Here is a 27,032-nt window from a genome sequence, read left to right on the forward strand (position 1 = left end):
GGGACATGCAAGCCCTTCAGTATAGAATTGTGCCAGCGGATACCCATCTCCATCAACTCCTGCAGGTAGCTACTACTTTCTGATAGTTTTAAAATTATTTGAATAAAAATTTCAATTCATATTCATTTGCATTATCAATGACGCCAATAGCTTTTAAAATAAACCTTTTTTAATGATTTGCAAAAGCGCCGGCAAACTTGATTTAAATGTCTTTCTGGAATTCGTTATTTATCGTATCCTAATTATGAAATACTCTTAAAGAGTCAATTTTATTATTTTTTGAGTATTCATGAAGCTAAATGAGGAGAATCATCCCCTCCAAAAACTTCCGTAATTAACTCTTTTTGTTAAAAATTTGGGTAGTAAAGTTTTCTTAAATCTTCCTCCGAAAAATAAAATGAGAGCAGAAATGTTGAAGTCTGTTAGGTGGATTCGTAATTTCTAGTGAGTAGACAATATAACATTATTTTCTGGATTTCATTGAAACTTATTACTTAATGCTGCGAAAATATGTATAAACGTTGAAACTGAAAAAATGCGTATCTCAGTTGAAGTGTTTCAAAATCTCCTATTTCATTTTGTAAAAGAAGATCAAAACAACATCATGGCTCAAACTTGCACAGAATATTCCTTACACGCAATGAAGAAAAGCCACAAAAGTTTTCAAGAAACGACGTTTTAGTTTTCCATGTAAAACATAAATCGAGAAAGGAAGTCTGCACTGCCGCAAACTGAGACGCGCATGGTGCAGTTTCATCATTAGTTATTACAAACGTTGACGGAATAAAAGAAGGATGAAAGCACTTGACATTTTCTTGCCAATATGTTACTTGATTGAGAGTGAAGAAAAAGAATAGGAATTGATTGAAAATTTAATTTTATTCTATATGCAATCAATTCATTTGTTAAAATGGTGGTTTTTCTTTTTTTTAAAAAAAACTGGTTAAGCATAAAAAATAGCACAAAGAAACATTACATAAATAAAAAAATAATGCACTTAAACCATTAAATACACAGCACTACAAAAAATTTGGTAAAATAGAAACTGAGATAAAAAATTATAAAATTATCATTCAAAAAGAGTAAAAAAAGATAGGGATTTATTATATGAAAATATATGAGGAGAGGAATAAAATAGGCATCTGACTGCCAGTCTAAACTTGCAATGAAATGATGTTCATTCACAAGAAACGGAATGAGTCATAAAATTTATCATTACACCATTGAACAATACATAGTGAAGATTTTTTGGCACCCGTTTTATGAAATTTTAACTTCTACAAGGGGTAAATGTAACATATTGTTGCCCAAGACCAAGAATGATTTGCAGCCTTTCCCCTTCTTCTGGAGAATTCTCTAGCATTCGCTTTTTTTCCTCAACCAACAGATGTGAAAATTTGGTAAATTGTGTATTTTCCCTTAAAAATGTCCTATTTTTTCCACGGTTCATCAATTTTTTTAGATGAACTGCTCCTCTCTTGCAGTTTACTGCCATGAGTAAAAAGGACACACTTTTCAGCACTTTATTGCTAAAACGAGTTTTGAACTTAAGCTAAAACTTTCAGTGGAAGATTGTCAAATCATAAGGTTTCGTTTTGGCCCATTTGAACAAAATCCCGCGGTCCCCCAAAAAAGGGCACAAAAAAGCCCTTTTTTCGACTGACTCTTCCCAGCTTGAAAAATGATTGATTTTCTTTTTGGAAGCATAAATACAAACAGAACCTAAAAAATAAGTCTAAAACATTAAAAAACAACTGATCAATGAATGTACCGAATTACCTATTTCGGCAAAAAGCGTTACATATCGCAGAAATGAAGCTTGCAGTCTAGACATCTATAATGTTTTTAGTTGGGACACAAAAAGAATTAGTAATACAGAAAAACTGGTGTTTTTTACATCAGAAAGTAATCATATTAGCATGTTATATAAAGTTTTTTAATAAATTTGCTTGAATGTGTCATTACTAGGTTGATAAGAACAACAATGAAACGTTTGAGCACTGAAATTTTTATAAAGTTAAATATTATGGCAAAACAAAAGCTTCTCATATTATTGCCTCTGTGACTAGAATCTGATTTTATGATTATGAAGAGAAGTATTTTATGGGATTTATGTTGGCGATATGACTTAACATTTACAGCAAGCTTCAGTTAATGTTTAAATGTGTGGAACACTTTTAAAATCTCCCTTTTGGAATGTGATTTGATTAAAATTATTTCTAGAGGAAACATGAAGAGAGCAATGGATTAAAAAATATTAGTTTTGCTTACCAATTACAGAGATTTTTTAGTTTTCATATTATGTAAAATTTGTCTGATTTACATGGAAATCAGTGGAAGTAAACAAGCAGCGTCAATCTTCATTATTCTTTAATGGGAGTTTATTATTTTGACCCTCCACTTTTTCAAACAACTCAATTTTGAAAGGAGTATTTACTGCGTCCTTTGCCACAGGATTCGGTGAATGACTCTCATGTATACTAGGTTTCATCAGCTCTTCAACAGATGATCCGAGGTTTAGGACACAACTTTTTGAATGGAAGGGAGAGAGAATGTAAGAAGTGAATGGAAATGAGCATTTTAAAATTTTTTTGTCATGATAACATACAAGTGAGCCCTTAGCTGCCCACTTGTTTTTAAGTATCGACTGAATAAATAAATAAGTTTTCTAGAATTTAAACCTTAAACTAAGGAAAAGCTCAGAAACCATCCTACTCTTCAATGAGGTAAATTTCGTTCCATGTTAGCGATGCTCCTTGAGATTCCACGGTGGGAATCAGAAAGATTTTCGTGAACTTTGAACGGCATTGGATTCCAAAGTGCTGGATGAAATGAACTGATCTTGGCATTACTGCTCCTAACGATGCTGTTACAATCGAACTTTCAACTGAGACATCCTCTGCTTCATGCGCCGTTTCATTTCTGCAAATCTGAAATAAAAATCAAAATAAGTTTCCTTGAAAAATTGCCTAAGAAGAAATTAGAAAATGAAACAAAGTCATAAACTGTAAAACATGCCAGTAACTGGCGCCTTACATAATATGCAAACATGCTTAATTATAGCTTCTTTTTTTTTCCCAAGATAGATACAGGATTTTTAGGGTTTATTTTTTGAACACTCATTAGCTGCCACGCTAGGGAAACGCTTTCTATGAACCTTCAGGCGTTGCCAAATTTCCTTCAATAAAATACCTATTTAATGGAAAAGTAAATCTTCTTCCAATTTTTTAGACAATTTTGTTCTTGATTCAATCTACAGTATCTGAAAGTTTCAAGAAAAAAATGCATAATTTTCCTCGAAAAGACACATTTTATTCAGAGAAAATTGACAACTCTCAAATGGTCATAAAGCTTCTCCTTTACCTCCGCGATAGACATGCTTCCATGATACTCAAAAAAATAAAAGTCATGACACAGGGTGGGTTTGGTAAAAAAGCTAGGTCTTCTTCAGTGGGGATTAGATTCAGTAAACTGGTAGAAGAAAATATGTCATATATATCCTTATGTACGTACTTGGCTTCAATTTTAGCAATTTCCCTTTTTTCCTCTGCATAATATCTTGCAAGAATTGCTGTGCATTCAACAGAACTTAAATTTAAGAACTGAGCAACATCGCAACTTATTTCATCAGTGGTATGTGCGTCCATCAGGTATAACTTTGCTACTTCTTCATGAGGGCCTAGCATTACACGAACCAGTAAAGGGTATTCATCATCTTTCAGCCTTCTTTGTTCTGCGGAAAGAAACAAAATACATGAAATTTAAACCCCAAAAAAATGTCTCTCTTTAGACTGCTCTTCAACAGATGTATAGGACGATCAGAAGAGAGAAGAAATTTACTTTCGTAAAATCAGGAGAGAATATTTTTGGTGAAAAATTTGATTTACATTCAAATCATTTAGCATTAGTAACAAATTTGAAATGGCTATGGTAGCCATTCATATAATGGTAACTCCACAGAGGTTTACAAAGAGGTTATGCCTGATCGAGTCCCGTCTATTGCGTAGCTAATTTTACAGTTGTTTACAGTGAAAAATTTTTTTCAATGTGCTGAAAATCTCATGAAAGATTTTTAAGTTCGAACATTAAACGAGGGTTGACTTTTGGTAAGACCAAACTCTAATGATTTGTTGAACATAGAAGCAAGTCCATTTTCCATGGTTAATTTACCTTACATCATTTATTGTTCTTTCTCAGGCAAGAGCATTGACATGACAAATTTTTTCATTTTAAATCTTTTTTTTTTAAATTTTCTATTTGGAAACAAATCGGGAGACACGTTGTGAAATAGTTTCATTTAGCTCCTCTAAGCAGAGCCATTATATATTTCTTCAAGCCATTAGACTAATAGACAAGGGAAAAATTTAAGCATTAAGACGTATGTTTTCGTTTTTCATCAAAATTTCACATAGACTACGATTCGTTCAAAGAATATTATTGAAAAAGACTCCTTACTAAGATATTAATATTTTCCAATGCATGCTTTCTGATTTCCTGCTCATAAAAAAAACCATAATCTTCTTGAATTGGATTGCACATGAAACCTTACCATATCGGTCTCCTCTAGGTGAAATTATGGGAGCCTCAATCTCTGCACTTTTCAACTACTAATCACTGTTGCTTATTGTTTACACTTAAGACAATTACTACATACGCTACATTAGACACATTAAAAAACTCCATTCTACACAAACAGGGGCCCTAATGGCTTGAATTTTTGATTATGTAGTATTTCAAAAACATTTCTGGAAGCCTCGAAACATAATGCTACAGAATACTGGAAAGCATCAACACCAACATACCTCCATTGTCTCGGACTACAAATAAAGCAAAGTTATGTGGCTTGCTGTCAACTTTATACTTGTCTAACATCAAATTGATGACTTCTTGGGTTGAGACGAGTGATGTAACCCAGACAGACATCTGACTACCAAAAGGAGGTGTGAAAAAACTAGTTTCACGGTTATAAAAATGGCCATTGATTGAACACCTGCGTTTCAGTTTTGCACGGAACCCAGCCCGTCTACGACCAGGTCTCCTACGAATTGCTGTAGAACCTGCTGGAAAAGGCAAAATTTACAGTGAGACAGATAAATGACCGCCAAGAAGACTGTAAAAGCTGATTTCAGCAAAAATCAGTAAATTTTTAGTACAGAATTGCAGTGTGAATGGTAAAGCCATTATGACTGAAGTGTCTCACATACAGCCTATTGAGCTTTTTTGTATGAGGTTTAAAAGAAGACATAAGGCGAGGACTCATCCACGACAAATTGATGCACTAGTAAAAGATTGAGTATCAGTGGTTATGTGAACCCAAGCAAGTATGTATTCGTTATGAGTAACCGCTCTGTAAGGGGGCTTCATTCAATTGTATAAAAAAGAAAGTTAATTTTAGCCCACAGTGATGACAATCCTTTCTTTGTGCTCAGCCCTATTGCTGCATTAAGAGTTCTTTTTAATTTCATTACTTTCCGCTAATTTATGAGCTTGAACCATGAAACTACAATTCTATGACTAGCACAACTGACCAAATGGTGAAGAGTGAAATTCAAGCGCTTTCCAGGTCTTGAAGAAAAATTTTTGAATCAAGGATGTTTCAAGGCTACACAAACTATGAAAAAAAAAAAAAAAAAAAATTAGAGATAGATGGGTAGAAGATTCTGAACCATTGCCGGGCGTTAAAAGGAAAAAAATCAAATACCTACATCATCATAAAAAATTCGGACAAAAAAATTAAATTCACCTCGTATTGGACGAACAGAGTGAACCTCTTGATTTGATTCATTCATGTCTTCTTCATCACTTGAGTCTGTGAGGGTATTAAAATTTTCCTGAGAGACTGGTGTTTCATTCGAATCTAATGCTGTATCTCCAATGTCGTCTTCAAAATTCTTTGAATACCTGTCGCTGCTCTTGTGTTCATCAGACAATGGTGTAGTTTCAGATGATTTGTTCAGATCATCTGTTCCATTACCATTAGTGTTGCTCTCTCCCTGTTTCAAACTGCTAATCTTACTTGGTAAAGGTGAAGGCATTGTTTGGTATAGTTTATCACCATCTTCCGTCTGCCGTTCCACCTGAGATTATAAGAAAAAAGATCATAGAATGGTAAAAAATGTTAACGAGAACTTAGACAGTGACTTAAATAACTGCATATCATTCTATAGACCAAAACCATTTTTTGTTAATTCTCATTTCTGTGATTTGAGATTCTGACCAAATCTGTCAGTGCAATATTTGTCTGCTTGAGAGAGTGTTGGACTTTCGCTGACTTAGGAAGTCTTTTGCTCCGAATAATATTTGATAAAATAATAAATAAATAATTGTAGGCATCCTTTTTTTTTAATGCACTTTTAGAGAATGAATTAAAAACAAACTGTTCAACAGCACCATTTTGAGTTTACAGCATTAAGGTTTTTTCTCCTTTTAACAGTCACTGAGTAGGTAGAGGAGCAATTCTAAAGATTCAACTGAGGGAGATCAAGTCTCTTCATCAAGAAGAGCGGAACTGCACAAGAAAAAATTTGAAGAAACATACCTGCAAAAGTTCATCAAGTTCATCCCAGTTAATCTGTTTGATATCCAGCTTTGATGGCAATGTGACAGATTTACATTCACTATCAGCAGACTTGTCAACTGAGTTGTCAACTGAGTTATCAACTGCATTATTCACAGCTTCGTCCACTACATCAGTGGCAGCATGATTGACTGTTGAAGAATTTTCTTCTGGAGCTTGTGGCTCAGCATGATTTGAATTTTTAGAGACTTCCTGATCAAAGAAATGAGAAAATCATTGTTGATAGACGCCAAAAAAAGGAGGGATTAAACAATAATAAAGCAGCTAGAAAACTGCATCCTGCAATCTTTTGAAATATATTTGAATATTAATTTAATTTGTATATTTTGGTTTTATATGAATTTTCTTCCCACCTTCTACATTTGGACGTATTTCTGTCAAACGGAACTATGTGCATTAAGACATGAACCCTGAGACCCATAAGAATATATGCATAACAGGGCTCACGTCATAATGCACATAGTTCCGTTTGACAGAGATACGTCCATTTGTATTGTGATACAGAGAAAAATTTGAAAAAATTGTTGCAAGTGTGATGAGCCTACGTTTTTGCAAAAAAAAAGAAGAACCTCTTGAGAGGGATCATGGATGAATATCTGAAACTGCACTAATTCAAATTTTAGATTTTAACCACCAAAATTGCACATTTAAAGTACATTCAATGATAAATCTCCACCTTCTGTCCATCTTTGCTCTAATTTTCAAATTACACTGATTCCTACCTTGGTCAGCTGCGTGCTCATTTTCTCGTTTTAAATTTTTTACCTATAGTTTTTGTTCAAGTTGAGAAAGGACATGTAATTTTCGAATCGTCTTGGTTGAGATTAGTTTGCCATTAAGCCGTACACACCTATGATTTGCTATATTTTTATTGAATTTTATATTAGAATATACATTTGTTAATCTTTAACCTTTTTACCTTCCTGCAAGAATTTCTAGAAATGAAAGTTTGTTAGAGAAGCAAATCCTAGGATCCCAAAAGATTAAAACAAAAATTCTTTCTGCACCCCTGATTCAGGTACTATCATTACTTGAGGATAAGGGGAATTTTTGGACAGGTTGCATGCGAATATAATTATTATGAACGAGAAAAAATCACTAATACTGTGGCCTGAACTTTAATTAACAAGGTGTTCAAATGGTGTGGAATCAGCACTATTTTAACACCTTGTTTAATTATTTTAAGGACTATTAATCTCTAAGGTATAAAAGAGGAAAACATCGAATAAATAAAGAAAATCCGTGTGTCTGATATCATTACACAAAAACGTTTGGAGGCTAGGGTCTCCTCTGAGATGGTCTCAGAATGGTCATTCTGAACAAATTCATTAGAAAAAGAGAGAAGTTTGCAGAAATGCCCGAGGGAAAATGGGAAAACGTCTCAAAATTGCAGGTTTCTTTAAAGTTCACGCACCGAATTTACATCATAACCATTATAGATCCCACTGCGTACTGAGTTCCTTTTTCTTATGGTAACAACTGTTCGCTGATCATCATCTTCTTTCAGGTGGATCATGCTAACGACTCCCCAGTAAATGCGTAATGTCCCCTCTAAAACCAGCCTGCCATTAACCTGAAAAATCAAAAATCAATAATGTTATTATTTCAAGCAATCAGAACACAGAAATGTTATCATGATTTAAAGACTACCTGTGTAGTAAATATGGTAATTGTGCTGAAAGATTCAGTTGGCTACTCAGAGGAGACTACTGGGTTTCCACACTCATAAATAGTAAAAAGGAACTATTTGCACCTTGACTATATATATGGACATTGCTCAGTAAAGAAGGAGATCCTGAATTTTAATAGGAAAAAATTAGGCAAGAAGAAATTTTCTTGAAAATATTTTGGAAGATTAATAATCAACTTAATCGGGTTGACTGAGTTATTTTGACAAATTTTAGTACCAGTTGAATTCGAAATAGTCATTTAAACTTAAACCTGGGATTGCGGAGATTTTGATGGGTTTAGAATGAAACTTATGCAATTACTTGAAAAAGGCTGATAAGCCAGTTAAACAAAGGTAAAATTCAAAGAGAGATGATGCCATCAAATCTTTGACAACAATTTATTCCACGTGCTCTTCAAGCACTGCGAGCACTGATTATTATATGAGGTTGATTTTCAATAATGTCTTTTAATTGAGTGATATGCTTGATTAACTAATCTGCATTTTATACTTTTCCCAGTTTCATAAAATGTTGCAAATCTGTTTCAGATGCAACTCTGATAAAAAATTTTCCAAAAAGTTGTTCAGAAATGTTTAAATACATATTGAAAAAAAATTTAAAAATTCAATGATGACCCATATCATTAAACAACATTCGGTAGAGAAATCACCAAGACCAAGATTATCTGTGCATTTATCATTAGTAGGATGCTGATTGTACATTCTGCAGTGTCATAAAATAAGATCCGGTCACAGCTTGATAGCTTGGTTTCATCCCTTTTTTCAGATTTTTCTGTGCTAAGTACATGTCAGAACCGTTTTTAATTGATTCTTGTCATACATTTTTTGCCTGATCCAATTTTGATAGAAAATGAATTCTTTAGAGAACAGAAATAAAACAGCACTCACCTCCCTGCTCCTAATTTCTCCGCTTCTTCCATCATAATATTGATTGAAAAGTTTTAGTTTTGTTTCCAAATGCGCCCTAGAATGAGAGAAATGTGAAGTTGAATAGCATTCCAGGAATGATGTAAACACAACACAGAACATTAATTGAACCATATTTTGCAATAAGGAACTACTACTTCTCGTCTATTGTAGAAACGACACATGTGCCGGTAGTTTCCCAGTGCAGATGGGTGTTTTTACAGATGAGCCAGTAATAGCAGGTCTTTATTGCAAAATGTAATAAAATTGTGGCTCCCTTGTACAAAACTTGATATACTGCTTAATGACATGAAGTTTACAGGAAAAAATCTTGTTCAGGATAAGGTGGCAATTGTGTTCGAAATTTTCAGGTGCAGTTGTCTCATTACCTTCCTATGAAATATAAATATCACAAAAAATTTTCAAAAAAAAAAAAAAAAAAAAAAAATAGGAATTTTGTATGGGCCTCTTGTGGGTTCTAAGAGGTGCAAACATAAAATAATGTCTAATTGCAAAAACATAGTTATTTTCACATTAAAAGCAATGAGACTTTATGGAGGAGAGAATTTTGTCTTTCCGATCTTTAGCAGATGGGCTGAATATTCATCATTTAGAGCATGAAAACTACTGTTGGTGCACCATTGAGGGTCCAAGGCAACATACAAAGTTGAAGCCCTTGTTGTTGTTGGCATAGAGCTGGTAATGGTCGAGCTCTGATGAATATTAAAGAAATGAAAGTCTTAGGACAAAATTTTTGGTTGTTTTGCCCTGGGTTCAGAAAATCACCGTTTCAAGAAAGGAATTTTGCAGTTTTTTAATGAAATTGTTATTAATGCGATTCCTTTGGCAGCTATTTTACATTGCATTGATGTTGGTTGAAACTATGGGTCATCACCTGCAATGATGGAAAGAAAGAGAAAAATAGTGTGCCCGTTTCAAACATGCTAAGCACTTTTCCACTGACTCAGATGTCATAAGTTTTATGCTGAAGGAAACCATTACTTCTACTGCTACAACTTTTATGAGTCACGAATACTGGTTCAAGCTTTCATAGCTTGAGCTATCATAGCTAAGCTTTCAAGCTTCAAGCTTGCATTTCTGGAAAGAGTTTACTTGAGAGACACCTGTTTACAAGGCCATTCTTGGATCATGCGACAGCTCTGTTATTAGCTTTGAACACAAAAATTCACGAAAGAGAAATGTCTACCTTGGCATATTTGGTGTGGCAGCTTTATTTTCAACTTTTCCGAAGCTAGTATGCGACTCAACTCTGGTTCCATGACCGAACAACTGAGGCCCAAATAAGGCTCCATAGCATGGCACATGACAGTATGGCACTCCTTTATGCTGAAAAAAAAACCACACGGTTAAAAAGGCAGGTTCTGAAAATATCCTTACAGAAACCTGAGCAGCAAGGGATGACGGGTACTCAAGATCAGAACACTCAATTAGTTGAAACTTAGGAATAATTTAATGCCCTTAAATCTATCCTCTGAAATCAATTTTTTAACAGATAAGAATGAATTAATGGACTTTTATTTACATTCAAAAATTCAGGTTTTGCTTATTTTCAATCAAATTAAATCGGCTGTTATGCAAAAAAAACAAAGTTTTTGAGCAATTTTGAACAATCCAAATTATAATTGGATGTATTTCTGTGAAACAGAACTAAGCGCCAAATTGAGTTCCTTTTGAGGAATTTAGAATCCTGTATAGCGCGTTCTGTCAAACGGAACTAAGCGCCATGGAAAAGCATTGCGAGTATAGGACGGAACGAGCAGGACGCCCGTTTCCGCCGCCAATCCAAGCCCCCCTCTACCTTCCTCCCCCTATGGCGCTTAGTTCTGTTTGATAGAAATACGTCCAATTTTAGAGCTAGAAGTTAGATCTTTGAAACAGGGCATAATGACTTGAAAAAAAGATTCGCCTGGAAGTTGGAACTTCTCAAACTGGGTATGTCAAGTTTCATGAATAGACTGTGATGTTCTTCTAATTTGCTCTGGGTTCAGTGTAATTATTCTGATAGAGGCAACTGATGCAATATTTCAGCCATTTTGCTGAGCCTGTCACACTTGAAAACTCATTTCAACTGAATTTTTTCCGTTGTAGAAAAGAATTGAACTTAACTGTAGGGATGAGGGACAATAGCTTAATTTAAAGGAAATCATGTGACACTGTTGCCAGATAGTTCTGAAAAATTAGCAACTTCCCACATTTGAACCCATGTTGAATATTTACGTTTTATTACAAAACCTGACTGCTTTGTCATGTGGTATGACACCCCTGCCTGCAATCCCTTGAGCTCTGACTCCTTCTGTACGACAAAAAATAGATGGAAAATTTACCTCAGCATGCTGTCCTGGGTTTAAACGCTTCCCACATTCCTCACATCTAAGACATTCTGGATGCCAGTTGTATCCAAGTGATTGTTTCCTTTCCGCTGCAAAAAATAAGGAAAAATTACCCATGATTTTAAAAAGAATGTCGTAAAAGTTTTACATAAAGATGATTTACAAGTACTCGAGAGACAACAACTGAAATCAAAATTGAACAGTAATTTGTTGAATGATAGGGGTGCTCAAAATTTAAATATACTTACTTAATCTGGTACATGAGCTACATAGCAAAGCAACAGTGAAGCAATCCTCTGGAGGGTTGCAGAAATATCGATGGCGAAACTACCAGACAACGTATCTCGTTTAAAGTGTTTAAAATTCTCCGTTCCCCGCTTATTTTTGTTAAGGAAAACAAACCAATGTGTTTCCTTGTAATTTTTGCAGATTCTTCTTTCTACAGAGAGGAAAAATCAAGAAAGTTTTCAAGAATGGGTGTTCAGTAGTTTTCCATCTGAAAAATAATAGATGAAAGGATGTCTGCGACATCATAAACCGAGATACGTGTTCTGATAATTTCACCCTCGATATATGACCTAAGTGAAAACAACTGTCGGGTAAAACTTCGGCAAATATTCATAATTATGATACTTGAGTGACTATACATAGGTACTGGAGCATCTAATATGTAGCAAAAGGTAACTGAATAGTACCATCTGATAGTATTAAAAAATGAAAATGAGAGTTTGATTTCCCGACATGGTGTTCATTGATTAAATAGAGTAATTATCATATCCACAAACCTTGGACTAAAACCCTTGGTCAGCAGTACCTAATGTTTTCGAATGGCATTTAATTTTAAAATGACTTTCGAATAATTTACCTTTGAACAAACTGAAATTTATTTTACTGCGCAGGATTTAAGCTACCTCACGAATAAAATTTGAAGATGGGAAGGAATCTAAACTGTGTTAAATTAATTTTTCCATGAAAATGATGTAGTAATTCCACTATAAGCTTTGGAATGTTCGCAGGAAATTAGTGCTTACCCAGATTCCCTTCCTTTCATGATACATGGCACTTCATGAACCATAGCCAGCAATCATTAGCTCAACACCAAAATTAAAAAGTGGCTTCATGAGGTAGATCATAAACAAATAACCTGTCCTTGGACTTCGATCAAATTCGCAGAAAATTGAGAAGTAAAGTAAAAAAAACCGGTAACCTTCACTTCACGAAGTTGAATTTTGAGTTCCACTTTTGATGAAGAGACCCTACCTCGCAGGATGAGATAACAGTTGATTCTTCAGGAATGAGAAGAGGTACAAAAATTCAGACAAGGAAATAATATTCTTACCAAAATACACTGGTTTCCCACATTTATGACATTTCCACATGATTTTGACAGGAGACAAGGAACATTTCCACTTTTGTTTACAAATTGGTATGAAATGATGGTTGGTTATATTGTGGTTGTAATTGTTGTAGCGCAACCGGTTTAATGTTTGTACCATCGATAACTTCAAAGACTTCAAAGTACCCAATTATCATCATCTGAATGTCTCAGAAAATATTGAAATTAATACTTTTTTCATCCCTTCAAAGACATATCCGTTTAATTATTAGATTTTTTCTAACTTCTTATGAATTATTCATAAAAGTTTCTGATCCTGCTTTAAAAGACGCAAATAATTAAGTCACGAATCCCGGCAGAGCACTAGAGCACTTCCTTTACAGTTGGCAGTAATGGCTTTTTTCCTTATCTAAATTTTTTAGGTTAGAATTTGGAAAATTGTTCGACTTCGACGGACGGCGACGGTGTTCTTGCTGCCTGCTTATCCGCCGCGTGTGTGCATTTAATTATTTTTGTCCTGTAAATCTTGAGATTTCAGTTTTGAAGTGTAGCAAAAACGTCAACTCTCAATCTAAAACACTTCAACTCTAAAATGTGATGTTCTTCTCCGCTTGTTTTACGTTCATCGGCTGATCCGCCGTGTGGTCTAAGACAACAGTAGGTTGCTGTTTTTACAAAACTTGCCATAGTTTTTAGTGTTATTAAATCTCTCAATTCGTGCTGAAACGTTCAATTATTTCTGTCAATTATTTTATGTCTTCTTGACCCCACTTCTGACGAAATTATCAACTAAGTTCATCCTGTCAACTGTAGTAAACAATGGGTGACCCTTGCATGTCACTGGTTACGAACTTTATTAATGCTAATAATGATGGGCCTCTCGTTGCAAAGAGTCAGGAAATGAAACTGATGTTAATGCGTTGTAATCATTTCAACTTAAGTGATGGCAGTCATGATCCAATACTGAAAAGCCATCTGATGAGATAGCTTAATCTTATCAATTCGCCCAAGTATGATATTCTCCGCCCAAACAATTCAGTCTTGATTAGTATATGGGGAAGAATCTTGATTTATCCAAATTGTAATGTGTGTAATTGTTGGAATTTTACAAAGCCACATGACAGTTGACCAGGCAAAAGTTGGATCAGATGCAATTACATATTCCACTTGTGGGACTCTACTCTTAGTTGTTTACTGTTTATGATAACTGAATCCATTAAGTAATAATAATAGCAAATGATGTTACTATTGGTGAGCCATTTAAAGCAAGTTAACAGAAAATTCTTGGGTATCATATGGATCTGACATAAGTACAGGCAAATAGATACCCTCCTATTCGCATGATAACATTTCAGAGGCCACCAATGTAGGATTCTTTCTCTCAAAAGACACCCCAAGTTGTGGTTTCAGCCCATGAGAAAATTTTTCTTTTCATTTTTATGCGTAGACTTTATTTACTATTTTATTAATAAATATTAATCCCTCTCTGTATTTCTTTATAAGCGCAGGTATGTACATGTTCATTTACATACATAATAAAAAAAAAACATTCAAATTGACTTTTAAACACAAATTTAGCCGGTTTACACTTCATTCTGATACGTTTCTCCAGTCCAGACGTTTGCTTAATGATGTCGGAAGGCCTTATGTACTTACTAGGAAAAGGAGACAAATTTTTTTCACTTAAGAGTTATAAGTTTTGCGTGATTTTGTTTTGATCTGTGTGGAGATCAATGATATTTGCGGTCAATAAGAGCACCCTAAGCAGCTCGATTTTCTAAGTATTCATTTCACCATAGAAGCAAATAAAATAAAGCAAAGAGGTAATTATTTTTTATATTGGAGGGAATATTGTGGAAAGCCTTCAAGACAAATATAGAAAGCCACAGGGTGAGCTTGTGAATTTTCTGCACGCCTGACTGGTAGTTCTCCTAATTTTCTTTTTTAATTTTTTTTTTTTTTTTTTTTTTTTTTTTTTTGCAGGAAAGATTGATACCATCAAGTTGAGTAATGTAATTGAAACCCATAGAAGGAGGAATCGACAACAATTATGGAGCTTGTAAAAGAAAATATAAATTTTGCCAATGTGTGTGGAGACTCTTTGAAAGGATTTCTCGACCGTGACGATGATACCGATCTGATTTTGAAGGACCATGCGTGGAAAAAAAATAATGTAAGTAGTGATGAATTTGCCTATGATCTCGGGCCACTCATCAAAGAGGAACCATTAGGTATTTGGGATAGTGACAGTATTGATATGGAGACTCTTGAGGAAGAATCAGAACGAGACTCTTTAAGAATGAATGACTTTGATTTTAATAATGGCTTTGCGGATTGGGTGGGGAGTTCAGTCGATGACAATTGTAGCAATGAGCAGGAACCATTTCTGCTTGATGCGATGCCATCCGAATATGTCAAGTTGGAGCCCAGCTTTAACATGGAAGAAGAAACAAATTCCCAATGTGGGGACTTGTTACAAGATTCCGAGTGGGTAGATAGTTATAAGGAGAGCGCAGAAGATATCTCAAATGAAAGTGAAGATCAGACTGAAGCTAATAATGTCTCTTTATCATGTCAAATTTGCAAAAAAACCTTTCATGAACGTATGTTCCTCTATAATCACTTGAAAGAATTCCATCATTGTAATATTATTTTTGAGTGTGACACCTGCCGAAAGATCTTTTTGAGCAAATCTAGTTTAATTGCTCATTTGCATACTCACTCGCAGAGAAAAGCTGCAGAGAAAAAATCCAGTTTGTCAGATGCTTCTGTTGAGTCTGATGGTGAAGAGTCGGATGATTCTCCTCAGTCTACTGTCTCCTGCGAAATTTGTGGCAAGCATTTTATCGAGAAAATATTCCTTTATAATCACTTAAAAGCGTATCATAGTTGCAATGTCATATTCGAATGCGACACTTGTCATAAAATTTTTCTCAATGACAAAAGCCTCCTTGCACATTTGGAAACTCACACGAAAAAAAATAAACGTAGCAAGCTACTTCAGTGTGACATCTGCTCCAAAAAGTTCTCCTGGCAGTTGAGCCTAGACCAGCATAGGCTCAAGCATTATTTCGAGCGGAATTATGTTTGTCATATTTGCTCGAAAAGGTTTTCACAAGAAAGTGAATTAGATTTACATAAGGTCTCTCATTCCTCTGATGGTCTTCTTCAGTGTAATATTTGTTTAAGAAAATTTGCCAGACAATGTAACTTAGTTCAACATAAAAGGGTGCATAATCGTACGTTTACTCCTAAAAGTTAAGTGCTACATTCTTACTAGTGGGATTTTGTCACTACTTAATACTGCAGTATAACCATAGCTGTTACTCCTCTTAATTCAACTGTTGAACAGTTTGTTTCTTTTACCTTAAGAATCCATTTGTGAAATTTAATCATGAATTAAAGAAATATTTTATGAAACTACATCATTCTGATGAAGCAGTATGCATTAGGGAGGCCCAAATTTGGCAATGTCGGAATTTTTTTGGTCTTACCCCCTAGAACTGATCCATTTGATTAAAAAACACTCTCTGCCAAGTTTCAGCCAAATCGGATAATATTAACCCGTGCCGACAGAACCATCTTTTTTACATTGAAAAACAGTTTTTTTCAGAAAAATCCATTTCCTCGAAAATGTAATTTCTAGAAAAAAATCTGAGGTCATCAGCTTTAGGAGGAAAAATTGAGTAGGGTAAGTTGTGTTGGACACCTTAAAAAATTTTTTTTTTACCCCTCGTTATTCCGGAAAATTCCGATTTAATGCAGCAACTTTGTCGTCATTTCGGACTCAGCGTTAAAGAACACGAAAAAAACATCCGTCACATGTTGGGGTTCTTTTCCTGAAAATTGAGTTTTCCCCCAAAAACCTTCTGTTTTACAAGAAAATCGATTTTCCGGAAAATCCTGATGGAATAGAGGAAAATGGATAGCATTTTCGGACTCAGCATAAGAAAGTACATGATTAACACCTACCATATGTTGAGCTTTGTTTTCGGATGCAGACCTTTGTAATTATTTGAGATTTATCACTGTCATTTTACCCTTTGTTAGTGCTTTCTAGATGCTTCAGTTGTTTCACCGCTGTAACGAGGGGTAAAAAAAATTTTTAAGGTGTCCAACACAACTTTTTCCACTCACTTTTTCCTGCTAAAGTCGAATATGACCTCAGATTTTTTTCTAGAAATTACACATTTTCGAGGAACTGGATTTTTCTGAAAAAAAGTGTTTTTCAATGTAAAAAAGATGGCTCTGTAGGCACAGGTTAATATTATCCAATTTGGCTGAAACTTGGCAGAGAGTGTTTTTTGATCAAATGGATCAGTTCTAGGGGGTAAGACCTAAAAAATTAGCAAAATAAATTTTGCCGTGTATAATTGGGCCACCCTAGTATGCAGGCATTTAATCTTCAATGAAAAGAAATTTAATTTCAGGAGAGTTGTGAAGTAAATGTATCTTTAAATACTGATGAAAGCAGGAGGAAGATAGGATGAAGTTTTTATTCTTCTTTTTGTTTTGTCTCAATGTGTGGCAAGCTCTCTTTTTAAATCATCTTAAGTAGATGGTTAAAGTCTAACATTTTAAAGAGGATTAATCATGTGCTTTGTCAGGGAAAAAGTCACAATTGCATTTAGAAAAACTGAATCAGTTCAAATACCAGTATTACTGTGAACTAGACATTTCCAGGGACTAATCCAAGGTGTGTGAACTTTAGATGAATAGAAATATTAAGCCGGGAAGGCAGACAAATACTCATAATAGTAAATCGGAACTAAATTTATTTTAACAAGATAATTTTCTTTAAGGTGGGAACTCATCCAAGTGCTGTAATTACCGCTAGCATAAAAACATATTCGCTTTTTACTTGACTTATGTGTCATTCTGTTTCATTCCAAACTTCAATGCAATGTTGACTCTTTCCCTCAGCTCTCCATTTTTTCCTCCACCCCATTATGAAAAGTATCTCAGCCTTAATAACAAGCTGTTCATATTTTATTAAATCTCATCTTTTATTTTCGAAGGTAGGAAAGAACTGAATTTTTTTAGGATTGAACTGATTTTTAAAACTGTAGCTTATAAGCATTAGAAAAAATCATCTGAAATTTAAATTTTTTTTATGAAATCAAATCGGATTTCCCTTCTATTTTTTATCTAGGCTTATGTTAAATCTCTCCAAGTCTTAATTTATCAAATGTAGAGCTGATGCGGTCAATCAACTGCATCCAAATGAAAAATACTCTAATTAACATTGGAGTAATTTACCGTAACTGAAACGCAGAATTTTTTGCAATTCAAGGAAGAAATTTTCTTTTTTCTCCGATTAATCTTTTTTTTCTTTCACTCTCTCCCCTCTCGTTTTTTTCTCTTACTTTCCCACAATTTTTAAAATGAATACTTCTTCTAAAACATGCTGCAGTAGGCATCTCAGAAAAGTTTTAATTTTTGTTGAGTTGTATTCTATGTGGACTTTCCATAACCGCAGAACAAATTGACTCATTGTTAACTTTCTGGCGGGAAAGAAACCAGTTTTTTTCGGCTTCTGAAAAATTGCCTCAGATGTCTGTTGCCTTGTTTAAAACCAATCGCTCCATTCAGACATAAAATGTAGTTCAGAATGTTGCCTATTTTGCTTTTCCTACTTACAAAATAGAGTGTAATTACTGCTGTCTCTGTGGTTTATTTTCTCAGCATCTCAATTTCATCAGCCTTTGAATGGCTCATTCAATCTGTTGTTTTTTATTCAGCCTCCCTCTAGTCATTTCAAATGAAAAAAAGTAACCGATAAACAGAATAGGTGTTTATGAAGGTGCTGTCTTTTACGGTTCAAAAAGAAACGTAATAATCTTGATTCTTACTCTAATTATTTTCTTTTTCTCTCTCTCTCTCTCTCTCTCTCTCTCTCTCGCAAGGAGATGTTTCCAAATGGTTAGTTTTGCACTGTTCTGAAAATTGGCATGGAGTAAGTGGCAGTAACTGGAAACTAATTCTCGAAATATCCATCTTACAAACTGTTAACAACAGCTCAATATCATGGAAATTTTCTCTCACTTTTTCTTCAATAATAGCAAATCTTAACTTCTAAAAGCAAACAGGTGTTTCATCAGTCTTAAGTTGAGAACCCACTCTCTTCGCAAGAGTCCTTGTAAAAAAATCGCATAAATTGAAATGAGTTCAATACATTTGAAAGAACACTTAAAATTTCCGTAGTGTTCCTGATCAATTCATAGGAATGTTACTGTTCACAGTTGTTGGCGATTTTTATATTTTATTTCAAAATCTCAAAATTATGAATGAAACTCGGGAGTTTCCAATGGTTGCCCCCTACTCTATTATTGAACTTTATTTTTTTCATGAATTCTTCCCTAAATGATTGTTTGGTTTTCTTGTTCCACTTTCAATGGCTATTCATAATTTGTGCTTCTTTTTTCTGTTAATCGAAGCCATTACGGAAAAAATCCACAGACCTTGTTTAGTTTCTCTTACTGTTTAGAATGCATAATTAAAGTCAACTTATCAATATTGTTTTTTTTTTTTTTATTTGTTGGTTTTTAATTTGTAAAGTGTGCTAAGTATAGGTATTTACCATTTTACTCACAAAGTGTATATCATTGTCAGGTTAAATTAAACACAGCTTAAATTAAAAGCCAGAAGAAGTGAAAAGATAAAATCTGTAGCCAGCTACATGAAATGGACCACCAGACAAGATACAAATTTAAACATTCTAATACACTTGTCCCTGTAAAAATTTCATGTAGAACACAATTTTTGCCAAAAAATAGTACTGAAATCAATGCATCGGTTCCAAAAAATTTGAATTTTTCGCTTACATGATAAATCAGAGTCTGCTTGAATCGAATGAAGCGCACCTCAACGATTTTGGCAGGCTTCTCAATAAACAGTGTTCCTGCTCCACCTTGTGTTAATTAATGTGTGAACAACATAGAGTACCTGAGTGTAAGCGCTGGTATTGAGGTTGTCATATTCTTATATTATAAAGGCTGAAACGGTGACCTTCAATGTGCGATGAAACTCAAGTAGACTAAGGTTCTTTTATGAGTGAGAAGTTTGCATTCATGCATCAAAAACCTCAATGTCTTTGTGAGGAATTGCCTTTAGTAATTTTCATTGTACAAAATTTTGATGAGAAAACAAATATCATTATGATTAAATTCACACCTTGTCCAGTGGTCCATTTCACAAAATACTGAGTTCTTACTTGGCTGTCAGCGCAGGCAGGGGCGAAAAATTCGTTTTTTTCCAAGTTCTACATCAACATTAGTTTGTGTAGGTGTTGCATTAATGGGATAATGTAAAATTGGTAATGATGAGCGTCCAAAAAATATCATAATTTGTATTTACATGGGTATGTCTCTTCAGCACATGAGTAATGATATTACATGGACTGAATTCTTCACTTTTTGGGTGCAAATTCCACAGCCGTCAGAAGGTTTTGATTTAAGGCTTGACTTCTTAAGTGTATCTGACTCTTAACTGCATCATCTCATATAATTCAAATTGTGATGCAGGCTTTAATGAGACTCTTATTGTGAGCCAGTAAGTTGAATTTTTATTCTATTAATTGAGACAGCATGTAGTTTATTTTACTTCATCCAAAAATCGTACCCTCTCAATTTCGTTTTTTTAAAAAAAAAGTCATAGTCCAAGAACGGTTACATATTTCATAAAGGAGATATATAGTACTGGTAGTTTACCTGATGTGTAACGTTTGTTTCATACCTGAGTCTGTCGGCACCTAGTTGACAGCCTGTTTGTCCTCATTTCGTGCCCCCACCTGAGTCCATCAGGTTTGTTAGTCTCTCATGTTCATCAGTATTTATGTGAGCCAAATTTGATGGACTTCTGTCAATCACTAATTTATTTAGATAATTAGTGATTTTAAGAGAAACATTAAATTTTCATTTTCTTAGATATTTTCCTCAGCACTCAATGGATTTGCGACTTTAAAGGATGCTTGCATCCATCATAAATAGGAGGTAGCAAAACAGGCAACAATTACAATGTCAATTTTATTCTCATACTGAGAATTTCCTGTTTATGCATTTACCAAACCAAAAACATCTGTAAAAATTGTTCAGGAATGGTTCTGATCTATGAATTAACGGGAGGCATTATTGTATTATTGGCTGAATAAGATGTTAGAAATCGGGTTTTCTGGCCTTGAACTCTTCTCTTTGTTGCACTTTTCCTGGTACATTAGTATGTACGTTCTTGCATGACATGTTTTTCATTGCATTGATATTATTTTCAATCATTTTTCAATTTTTTTCCATGTAGATGATAACATTTTGTACTGAATTTCTTAGATTTATGGCTGAAAAATACAAGAATAAATGATTTAAAATCAAAATTTCTTTGGGTTATTTTTATACCTACACCTTACCCCTTTAACATTTTGACAATTTTTCTCACTCTTTGCCCCTCTGTTTTCCTTTCACTGTCTCCAATAGAGGAAACAAGACCATAGCAATTCAAATTTGATTTCTTTTTTTAATATTCGACTCTTATGTTCCTACTTTACAGACAGTTTTTATCAGGCAATAGAACTGGATTCTAATCTTATTAAGACACTCAATAAACTTAATTAGTGCTTTATCGAAGGCAATGTTTTTAAATAATTTTATCATTTCCTTTTTTTTTATTTTTATGAATTTGTATTATTTATTGTTATTTTTTCTTTATTTTTCTTTATGTATATTTATGCTGGAAAATTACAACTCAAAATTTAGTCATGAATGATACTTTGCAAAAAATTTGATATGATTAAGCAATGAGAGTAATTGCTAAGGAATATTTTATGACTTGCAGCTTTCTGTGATTTTAAGACACATGAGTGCTCTTGTCTGAGAAAAATAATTCGTTCAACTTGCATGAGCACAACAATAAACCAAAAAATAGACAAGAATTAACCATGATAATATACAAATCTAGCCTCATATATATCATAAACTATGCCAAAAAACACTGAAAAGCCAGGCTGAGGATTTCTCGGGTATTTTATGTTGAAAATATCTGAAAAGTTAGGAAATTTTTTAACTTAAGGAAACTTGTCACTCAGCGAACAGTGATTATCACGATAGGTCGTGATTCCGCTCTTTTTTGCCTATGATGGTCCTACAAATTACACTATTCGGCAATGCTATAGCACATACGGAAGATAGTAAATAATGGAGAGGATACAATTTTTACATATTTCCAAGGAAATTAAATGAGACGATTCAAAGGAAGACCAAATAGTGTGTAATTGCCGATAAAGTCAGGCAAGTATTGCCGCTTGAACATTGAACGGGCTCCATTTTATTTATGAAATTATTAATTTAATTATCTCTTTTTTTCAAACCGATTAAATGCTCAGTCCGCCCTATCTTCGTGCAACCATGCAGTATAAAGCAATGAGCGGCAGGATTTGTCACAAGTGGGAACAATCGGATGCACTCCGGCTTTTTCAATGGCCAGGTCTGGATACAACTATTCGTGTTCTCAGGACGTCCGTGTTGCCTACACAAAATATTGCAGGCGTTCTGGCTTTCCTAAGCACAGCGCAACGTGTGACTGCGGTTATTAGTTCTCGAGGGTTTTCTATGTTGCACTCATTGTCGTGTTTACCATGTGAAATCCTTGAAGTTCGAATTAGCCATCTTGCATCACGGCAGCGATGCCAAATGGTGCAAATTTTCTAATAAAAATATTTTCACGAAGGCATCGCGGATGTCATTCCTGCAAATTACGAAGTGCCGATGACATTCGAATCAGTAATTTTTAAAAACTTAAATTCCAGAAATAAGAATTCAAGAAAAACAGGAAAAAGTTGTTCTAATCCTAACCTATTCTAAATCTCGCGGAGTTCAGAGCATTAAACGTGTAAGAAGATTGCAATTTCAAAACGGATCATGGTTGTTTCAGAAATGTTCCTACAATTTGAAGGGAGAAAAAACTGAAAAAAGAAACCGACGTATTGTCGCCTAAGTATTTTTGAGAATAAACGGACTTATTTCAACATAACCCCCCCCCCCCCCCTGCTAAAAATGGTTAGTACAAATGAGTAGAAAATCAAAGTCATATGAATAGAATTTCAATTCATATGAATAGAATTTCAACTCATATGAATAGAATTTCAACTTATATGAATAGAATTTAACTCATGTGAGCAGAATTTCTCTATTCACTTTTCGCCGACTCATATGACTAGAGATTCCAACTCATGTGACTAGAGATTTCAACTCACATGAGTTCAGCGTTGAAACTACCGTGTTCGATATCTCAGAAACTAGTCACCGCATCAAAAAAATTATAAGGACATAATGTTCTTATTTTTCAAATTTACCTACTATGTCGGCGTCTCCTAGTTAAAAACACCACTTCTGAAAAATGAAAAAAATTGAATTCATATGAGTTGAACTTTTCTACTCTTGTGAGAAAAATATTCTAGTGATATGAGTAGGATTTCTACTCATATAAGTAGGAAATTCTACTCATGCGAGTCGGCGAATTCTGAATAGCCTACTCATCAATTTTAGCAGCCCCCCCCCCCCCAATTTAATGTAAAATTGTTAGTACGTGAAGCCGTAATTTGCAAGGAAACTTTCATTTAAACCTTCTTTTCATAAAATACGATGATAACTTACTTACTAAGGATTACATTAGGTACTAAGAAAATTTACTCAAATCTCAACAACAGAGACATGTTTGGCTGAAAGAACAAACTTTTACTCCCTCGTCCTCGAAAATTCAATCCAATAAAACTATGTGAAAGTCTCGAAACGGATTAAATAAAATTAAGAGAGTACTACAAATACATATATATATAGCACTTTAGCACTTGAATCTTTTTGAGAATGACCGATTCATTTCTGCAAATTGCACTATTTTGCTACGCAGTCCTATAGCGCTACACGACTCATCCTTTCAAATATTTCACACGGTAAACTTGATTGTAAATGCAACATAGACATAGGAAACCCGCGAGAACCAACAACCGCAGTCATACCTAAGTTGCGCTGTGCTCGAAAAAGCCAGAACGCCTTCAATATTTTGTGTGTGCAACACGGTCATCCTGAGAACACGAATAGTTGTATCCCGACCAGGGCCGGATTAAGGGATTGGCCACGTGGGCCGCGGCCCATGGCGGCAAAATGTAGGGGGCGGCAAATTTTGCAATCTTTTTGATTATAGGTATAAAATAAAAAGAGAAAAAAATCGGATTCAGAAAATAAATTACAACGAGAAAAGGCGACAAAATCTCTTATTTTTTGAGAGTAATAGAATGGTAATTTCTGATTTTGTCGTCTTTCGGTGATACATGAGACAGTACCTCTAATTAGTCGAGTTAAGAGAGAAACTAAACTCGCAATTTGACCTGGGGCGGAGCGGCGCAGAGATCAATGATGACGAGGACTGGGATGAAAAGGAGAAGCCATCGGCGCGGCGGTCGGCATGAAACGCATAGCGCCTACAAGACTGCATAAATACTTCACGCATTGCGTCCAACACACGGCGGTCAGCAGCAAGTCGGCATGAAACGCATAGCGCCTACAAGACTGCATGAATACTTCACGCATTGCGCCCAACGCAGTGCGGTCGGCGCGGCGGCGGAAGTTAAAATTATTAACCACATTTATATTTGCATTCTATTTCATAATTTTTTCGTTCGTTTGATATAAATAGAAGGCCTTGTCCAAACAGGGATGGGCTTATACGGAACTGAACTTTCGCGCAAAGTTCCGTGAACTTTTGTTAGTGTTGACAGGGCTTCCACAAAAAATGTGCCCAACACGAGTAAACGCGTCTCATACACTCCTCCCCCCACCGGCACGTTCACTCGGTGGTTTTTATAGATCGTATAAATTCGATAGATCACATAGGTGAGATTATATTGATATCGATTGGTTCAATATGTAACAAGGTGGAGAAATGGTGCTGGGTCCACACCATTTCGCGGGAAAAACAAAGCTGAGAAGTTCCAAGTTAATATTCCAATGCAAACTGCCTAAGCTAGACACTCTTCCCCCTCAGTTTTGTACTGGTACTCATTAAAGTTTAAAAAAATTATTTTATAATTAGTTAAACAAATTTCAGTATGGAGACAAGAGTGCTTCTTCTTCTATACAGTGAACTCTCTATAATTCGAAATTGAAGGGAATCGGCCTTTTTCTTCGAATTAGCGAGGTTTCGAAGTAAAGAGAGTTCGAATCAAAGGAATTCCATTCGGAATGTACCGTCTTAATTCTTATTTCGAATTATAGAGGGAGGACCATACTTACTTCCCACACTTCGAATTACAGAGAGAATTTCCATCGCAATTTCGAATTATAGAGGGCCACGCCAGCTTAAAAATTTCGAAATAATGAGGGGAGAAAAATACATTGATTTTCTTCGAATTATGGAGAGATTTTCAAGGGAACCAGACTTTCCTTTGAGGAAAGGAAATCAAGGAGGTTTTCGAATTATCGAGAGTCCACTGTACAGGCACCTGTGAAAATCAAAAGCAAAAGCCCTAATGATTAATCCGCGAGTGAACGGTTCTCGTTTTTCGAGGGTGGAACTTTCGGCGGAAATGTTATTCCACCACTCGGATATGACTGTTGAAATTTTCATCGTTTGTATGAGTTATGATGACGGAATCCGTTAATCCTGTATCTAATTGAGATCAGTCACTTGATTTTCATGGGGAGGTTCCCACCCGAAAGTGAAGCGAAACCAGGGTAAGCGGTAATGTGAAGCAATCTTGCGAAGGGGTTCAATGAAGTAATTACGCCACCACTACCGGCGCACTAGATAATGTGAATGACCGTGGGTCGCGAGGAACGACATTCGTGTCCAGGGAGAGCTTTGGATCGGTCATTAAAGTAGATTTACTTTTTTAGTTCCCCGAAAGAAATTCATAAATTTAAGACTGAAACCCCGCTCGAGATGTGGGTCAGGAGATTGGTCGAAAAGATTTATCGCACGAAATCTAACCAATCCGTCCGCCTTCATTAGCATTCAAGCCATTGAGCACCTTCTTTACTCGTGAATTTATATCACTTTGATCCGTGTTGCGGATTCTAGGGGAGTTTTCGAATTCTTGCTACCGAACCAGTAGAATAATCTGGGGTTTACGTGTGAAAATTGGCAATTCTCGCGGTCTGTAAGAGGCTATACGTGATAAAGTCATCCGGAATCAGCGGGTTAAGCGTAATTCCTCGGCCTGGAAAAAAATGGTCTCGTGTACGCACGAAGCCCCCCCCCCCCCCTTCTCTCCTTCAGCACTCTTTGGATTTAGTCAATCCAGGTATAGACTTCCCCTCTTCACCATGACCCAATTTCTGTTCTCCTAACTGTCTCGTTTGCTGACTTTGGAATATATTTTTTGTTCGTGTTGAAAATAACGTTAAATTTTTTTTTTTTTTTTTGGCAAAATTTTAGTTTACATTTTTCCCAAACCCAAGTTCTCCTTTTAAAACAATAAAATAATCAACACGCGGCAGCTCCTCCAAAGAAACAGGAGAGAAGGGGTAGAGGGGGAAATTATTGAGAAATAACGAGGGAAAGAAGGAAATAGTCCCAACATTAACTAGGAAGTTGCAGTAAATGGTGTTACATTACACCCCTCCAACTCTCGTATTTCTTGCAGTGTGTGTAGTTGTTTAAACACAGCGACTTCGTCCCTAATATGCAGACCATCGTCAAAGGTCTATAGGAGACGCTAAAATATAGACCTTCCAGGTGTATATGTTGGATTTGCCTGTAGCTCCAAAGAGGAGCTCGAAAGCATAGGCGGATCCAAGGCGGGGGGGGGCGTACAGGGCCGGATCCACCTACTTGCCGCCCATGGGCCGCCTATATTTTGCCGCCCCCTTCTCATTCGTTTTGAAACTCGATAAAAACCATCAAATGAACGTACCAGCGGGGGAGGGGTGCATAAGACGCATTTACTCGTGTTGAACACATTTCTTGTGGGAGCCCTGTCAATACTAACAAAAATTCACGGAACTTTGCGCGAAAGTTAAGTTATCCGTAAACCTATCTCTGTGTGGACAAGGCCTTCCATTCACAAGAAAAGAACGAACAAATTATGAAAGAACAAACATAAATGTGGTTCAATGATTTTAACTTTCGCCACCGCGCGCCGCGCAGACCGCACCGTGTTGGACGCAATACGTGAAGTATTCACGCAGT

The 27,032-nt window shown here is 35.3% G+C and overlaps 2 protein-coding genes across 3 annotated transcripts; one reads left to right on the plus strand and one right to left on the minus strand.

Annotated features, from left to right (window-relative positions):
- Window positions 1-860: 860 nt before the first annotated feature.
- Window positions 861-13,012, minus strand: LOC109033286 (Ras association family member). 2 transcript variants are annotated; one of them, XM_019045847.2, is made up of 10 exons: window positions 12,864-13,012; window positions 11,519-11,613; window positions 10,381-10,520; window positions 9,156-9,231; window positions 7,992-8,150; window positions 6,539-6,769; window positions 5,744-6,077; window positions 4,803-5,057; window positions 3,514-3,733; window positions 861-2,930 (listed from the first exon to the last, which is right to left on the minus strand). In XM_019045847.2, exons 1-10 carry the CDS (start codon window positions 12,901-12,903, stop codon window positions 2,870-2,872), a joined length of 1,611 nt encoding a protein of 536 aa, XP_018901392.1. In that variant the 5' UTR covers window positions 12,904-13,012; the 3' UTR covers window positions 861-2,869. The 2 variants fall into 2 exon arrangements, with proteins under 2 accessions (XP_018901392.1, XP_018901391.1); XM_019045846.2 differs by having other exon boundaries at window positions 4,803-5,060.
- Window positions 13,013-13,282: 270 nt separating this feature from the next.
- Window positions 13,283-21,225, plus strand: LOC140225791 (uncharacterized). The gene is made up of 2 exons (XM_072305718.1): window positions 13,283-13,517; window positions 14,844-21,225. Exon 2 carries the CDS (start codon window positions 14,911-14,913, stop codon window positions 16,120-16,122), a length of 1,212 nt encoding a protein of 403 aa, XP_072161819.1. The 5' UTR covers window positions 13,283-13,517; window positions 14,844-14,910; the 3' UTR covers window positions 16,123-21,225.
- The last annotated feature ends 5,807 nt before the right edge of the window (window positions 21,226-27,032 follow it).

This window comes from Bemisia tabaci, unplaced genomic scaffold (assembly GCF_918797505.1).
Source record: "Bemisia tabaci unplaced genomic scaffold, PGI_BMITA_v3".
NCBI classification, from domain to species: Eukaryota; Metazoa; Arthropoda; class Insecta; order Hemiptera; family Aleyrodidae; genus Bemisia; species Bemisia tabaci.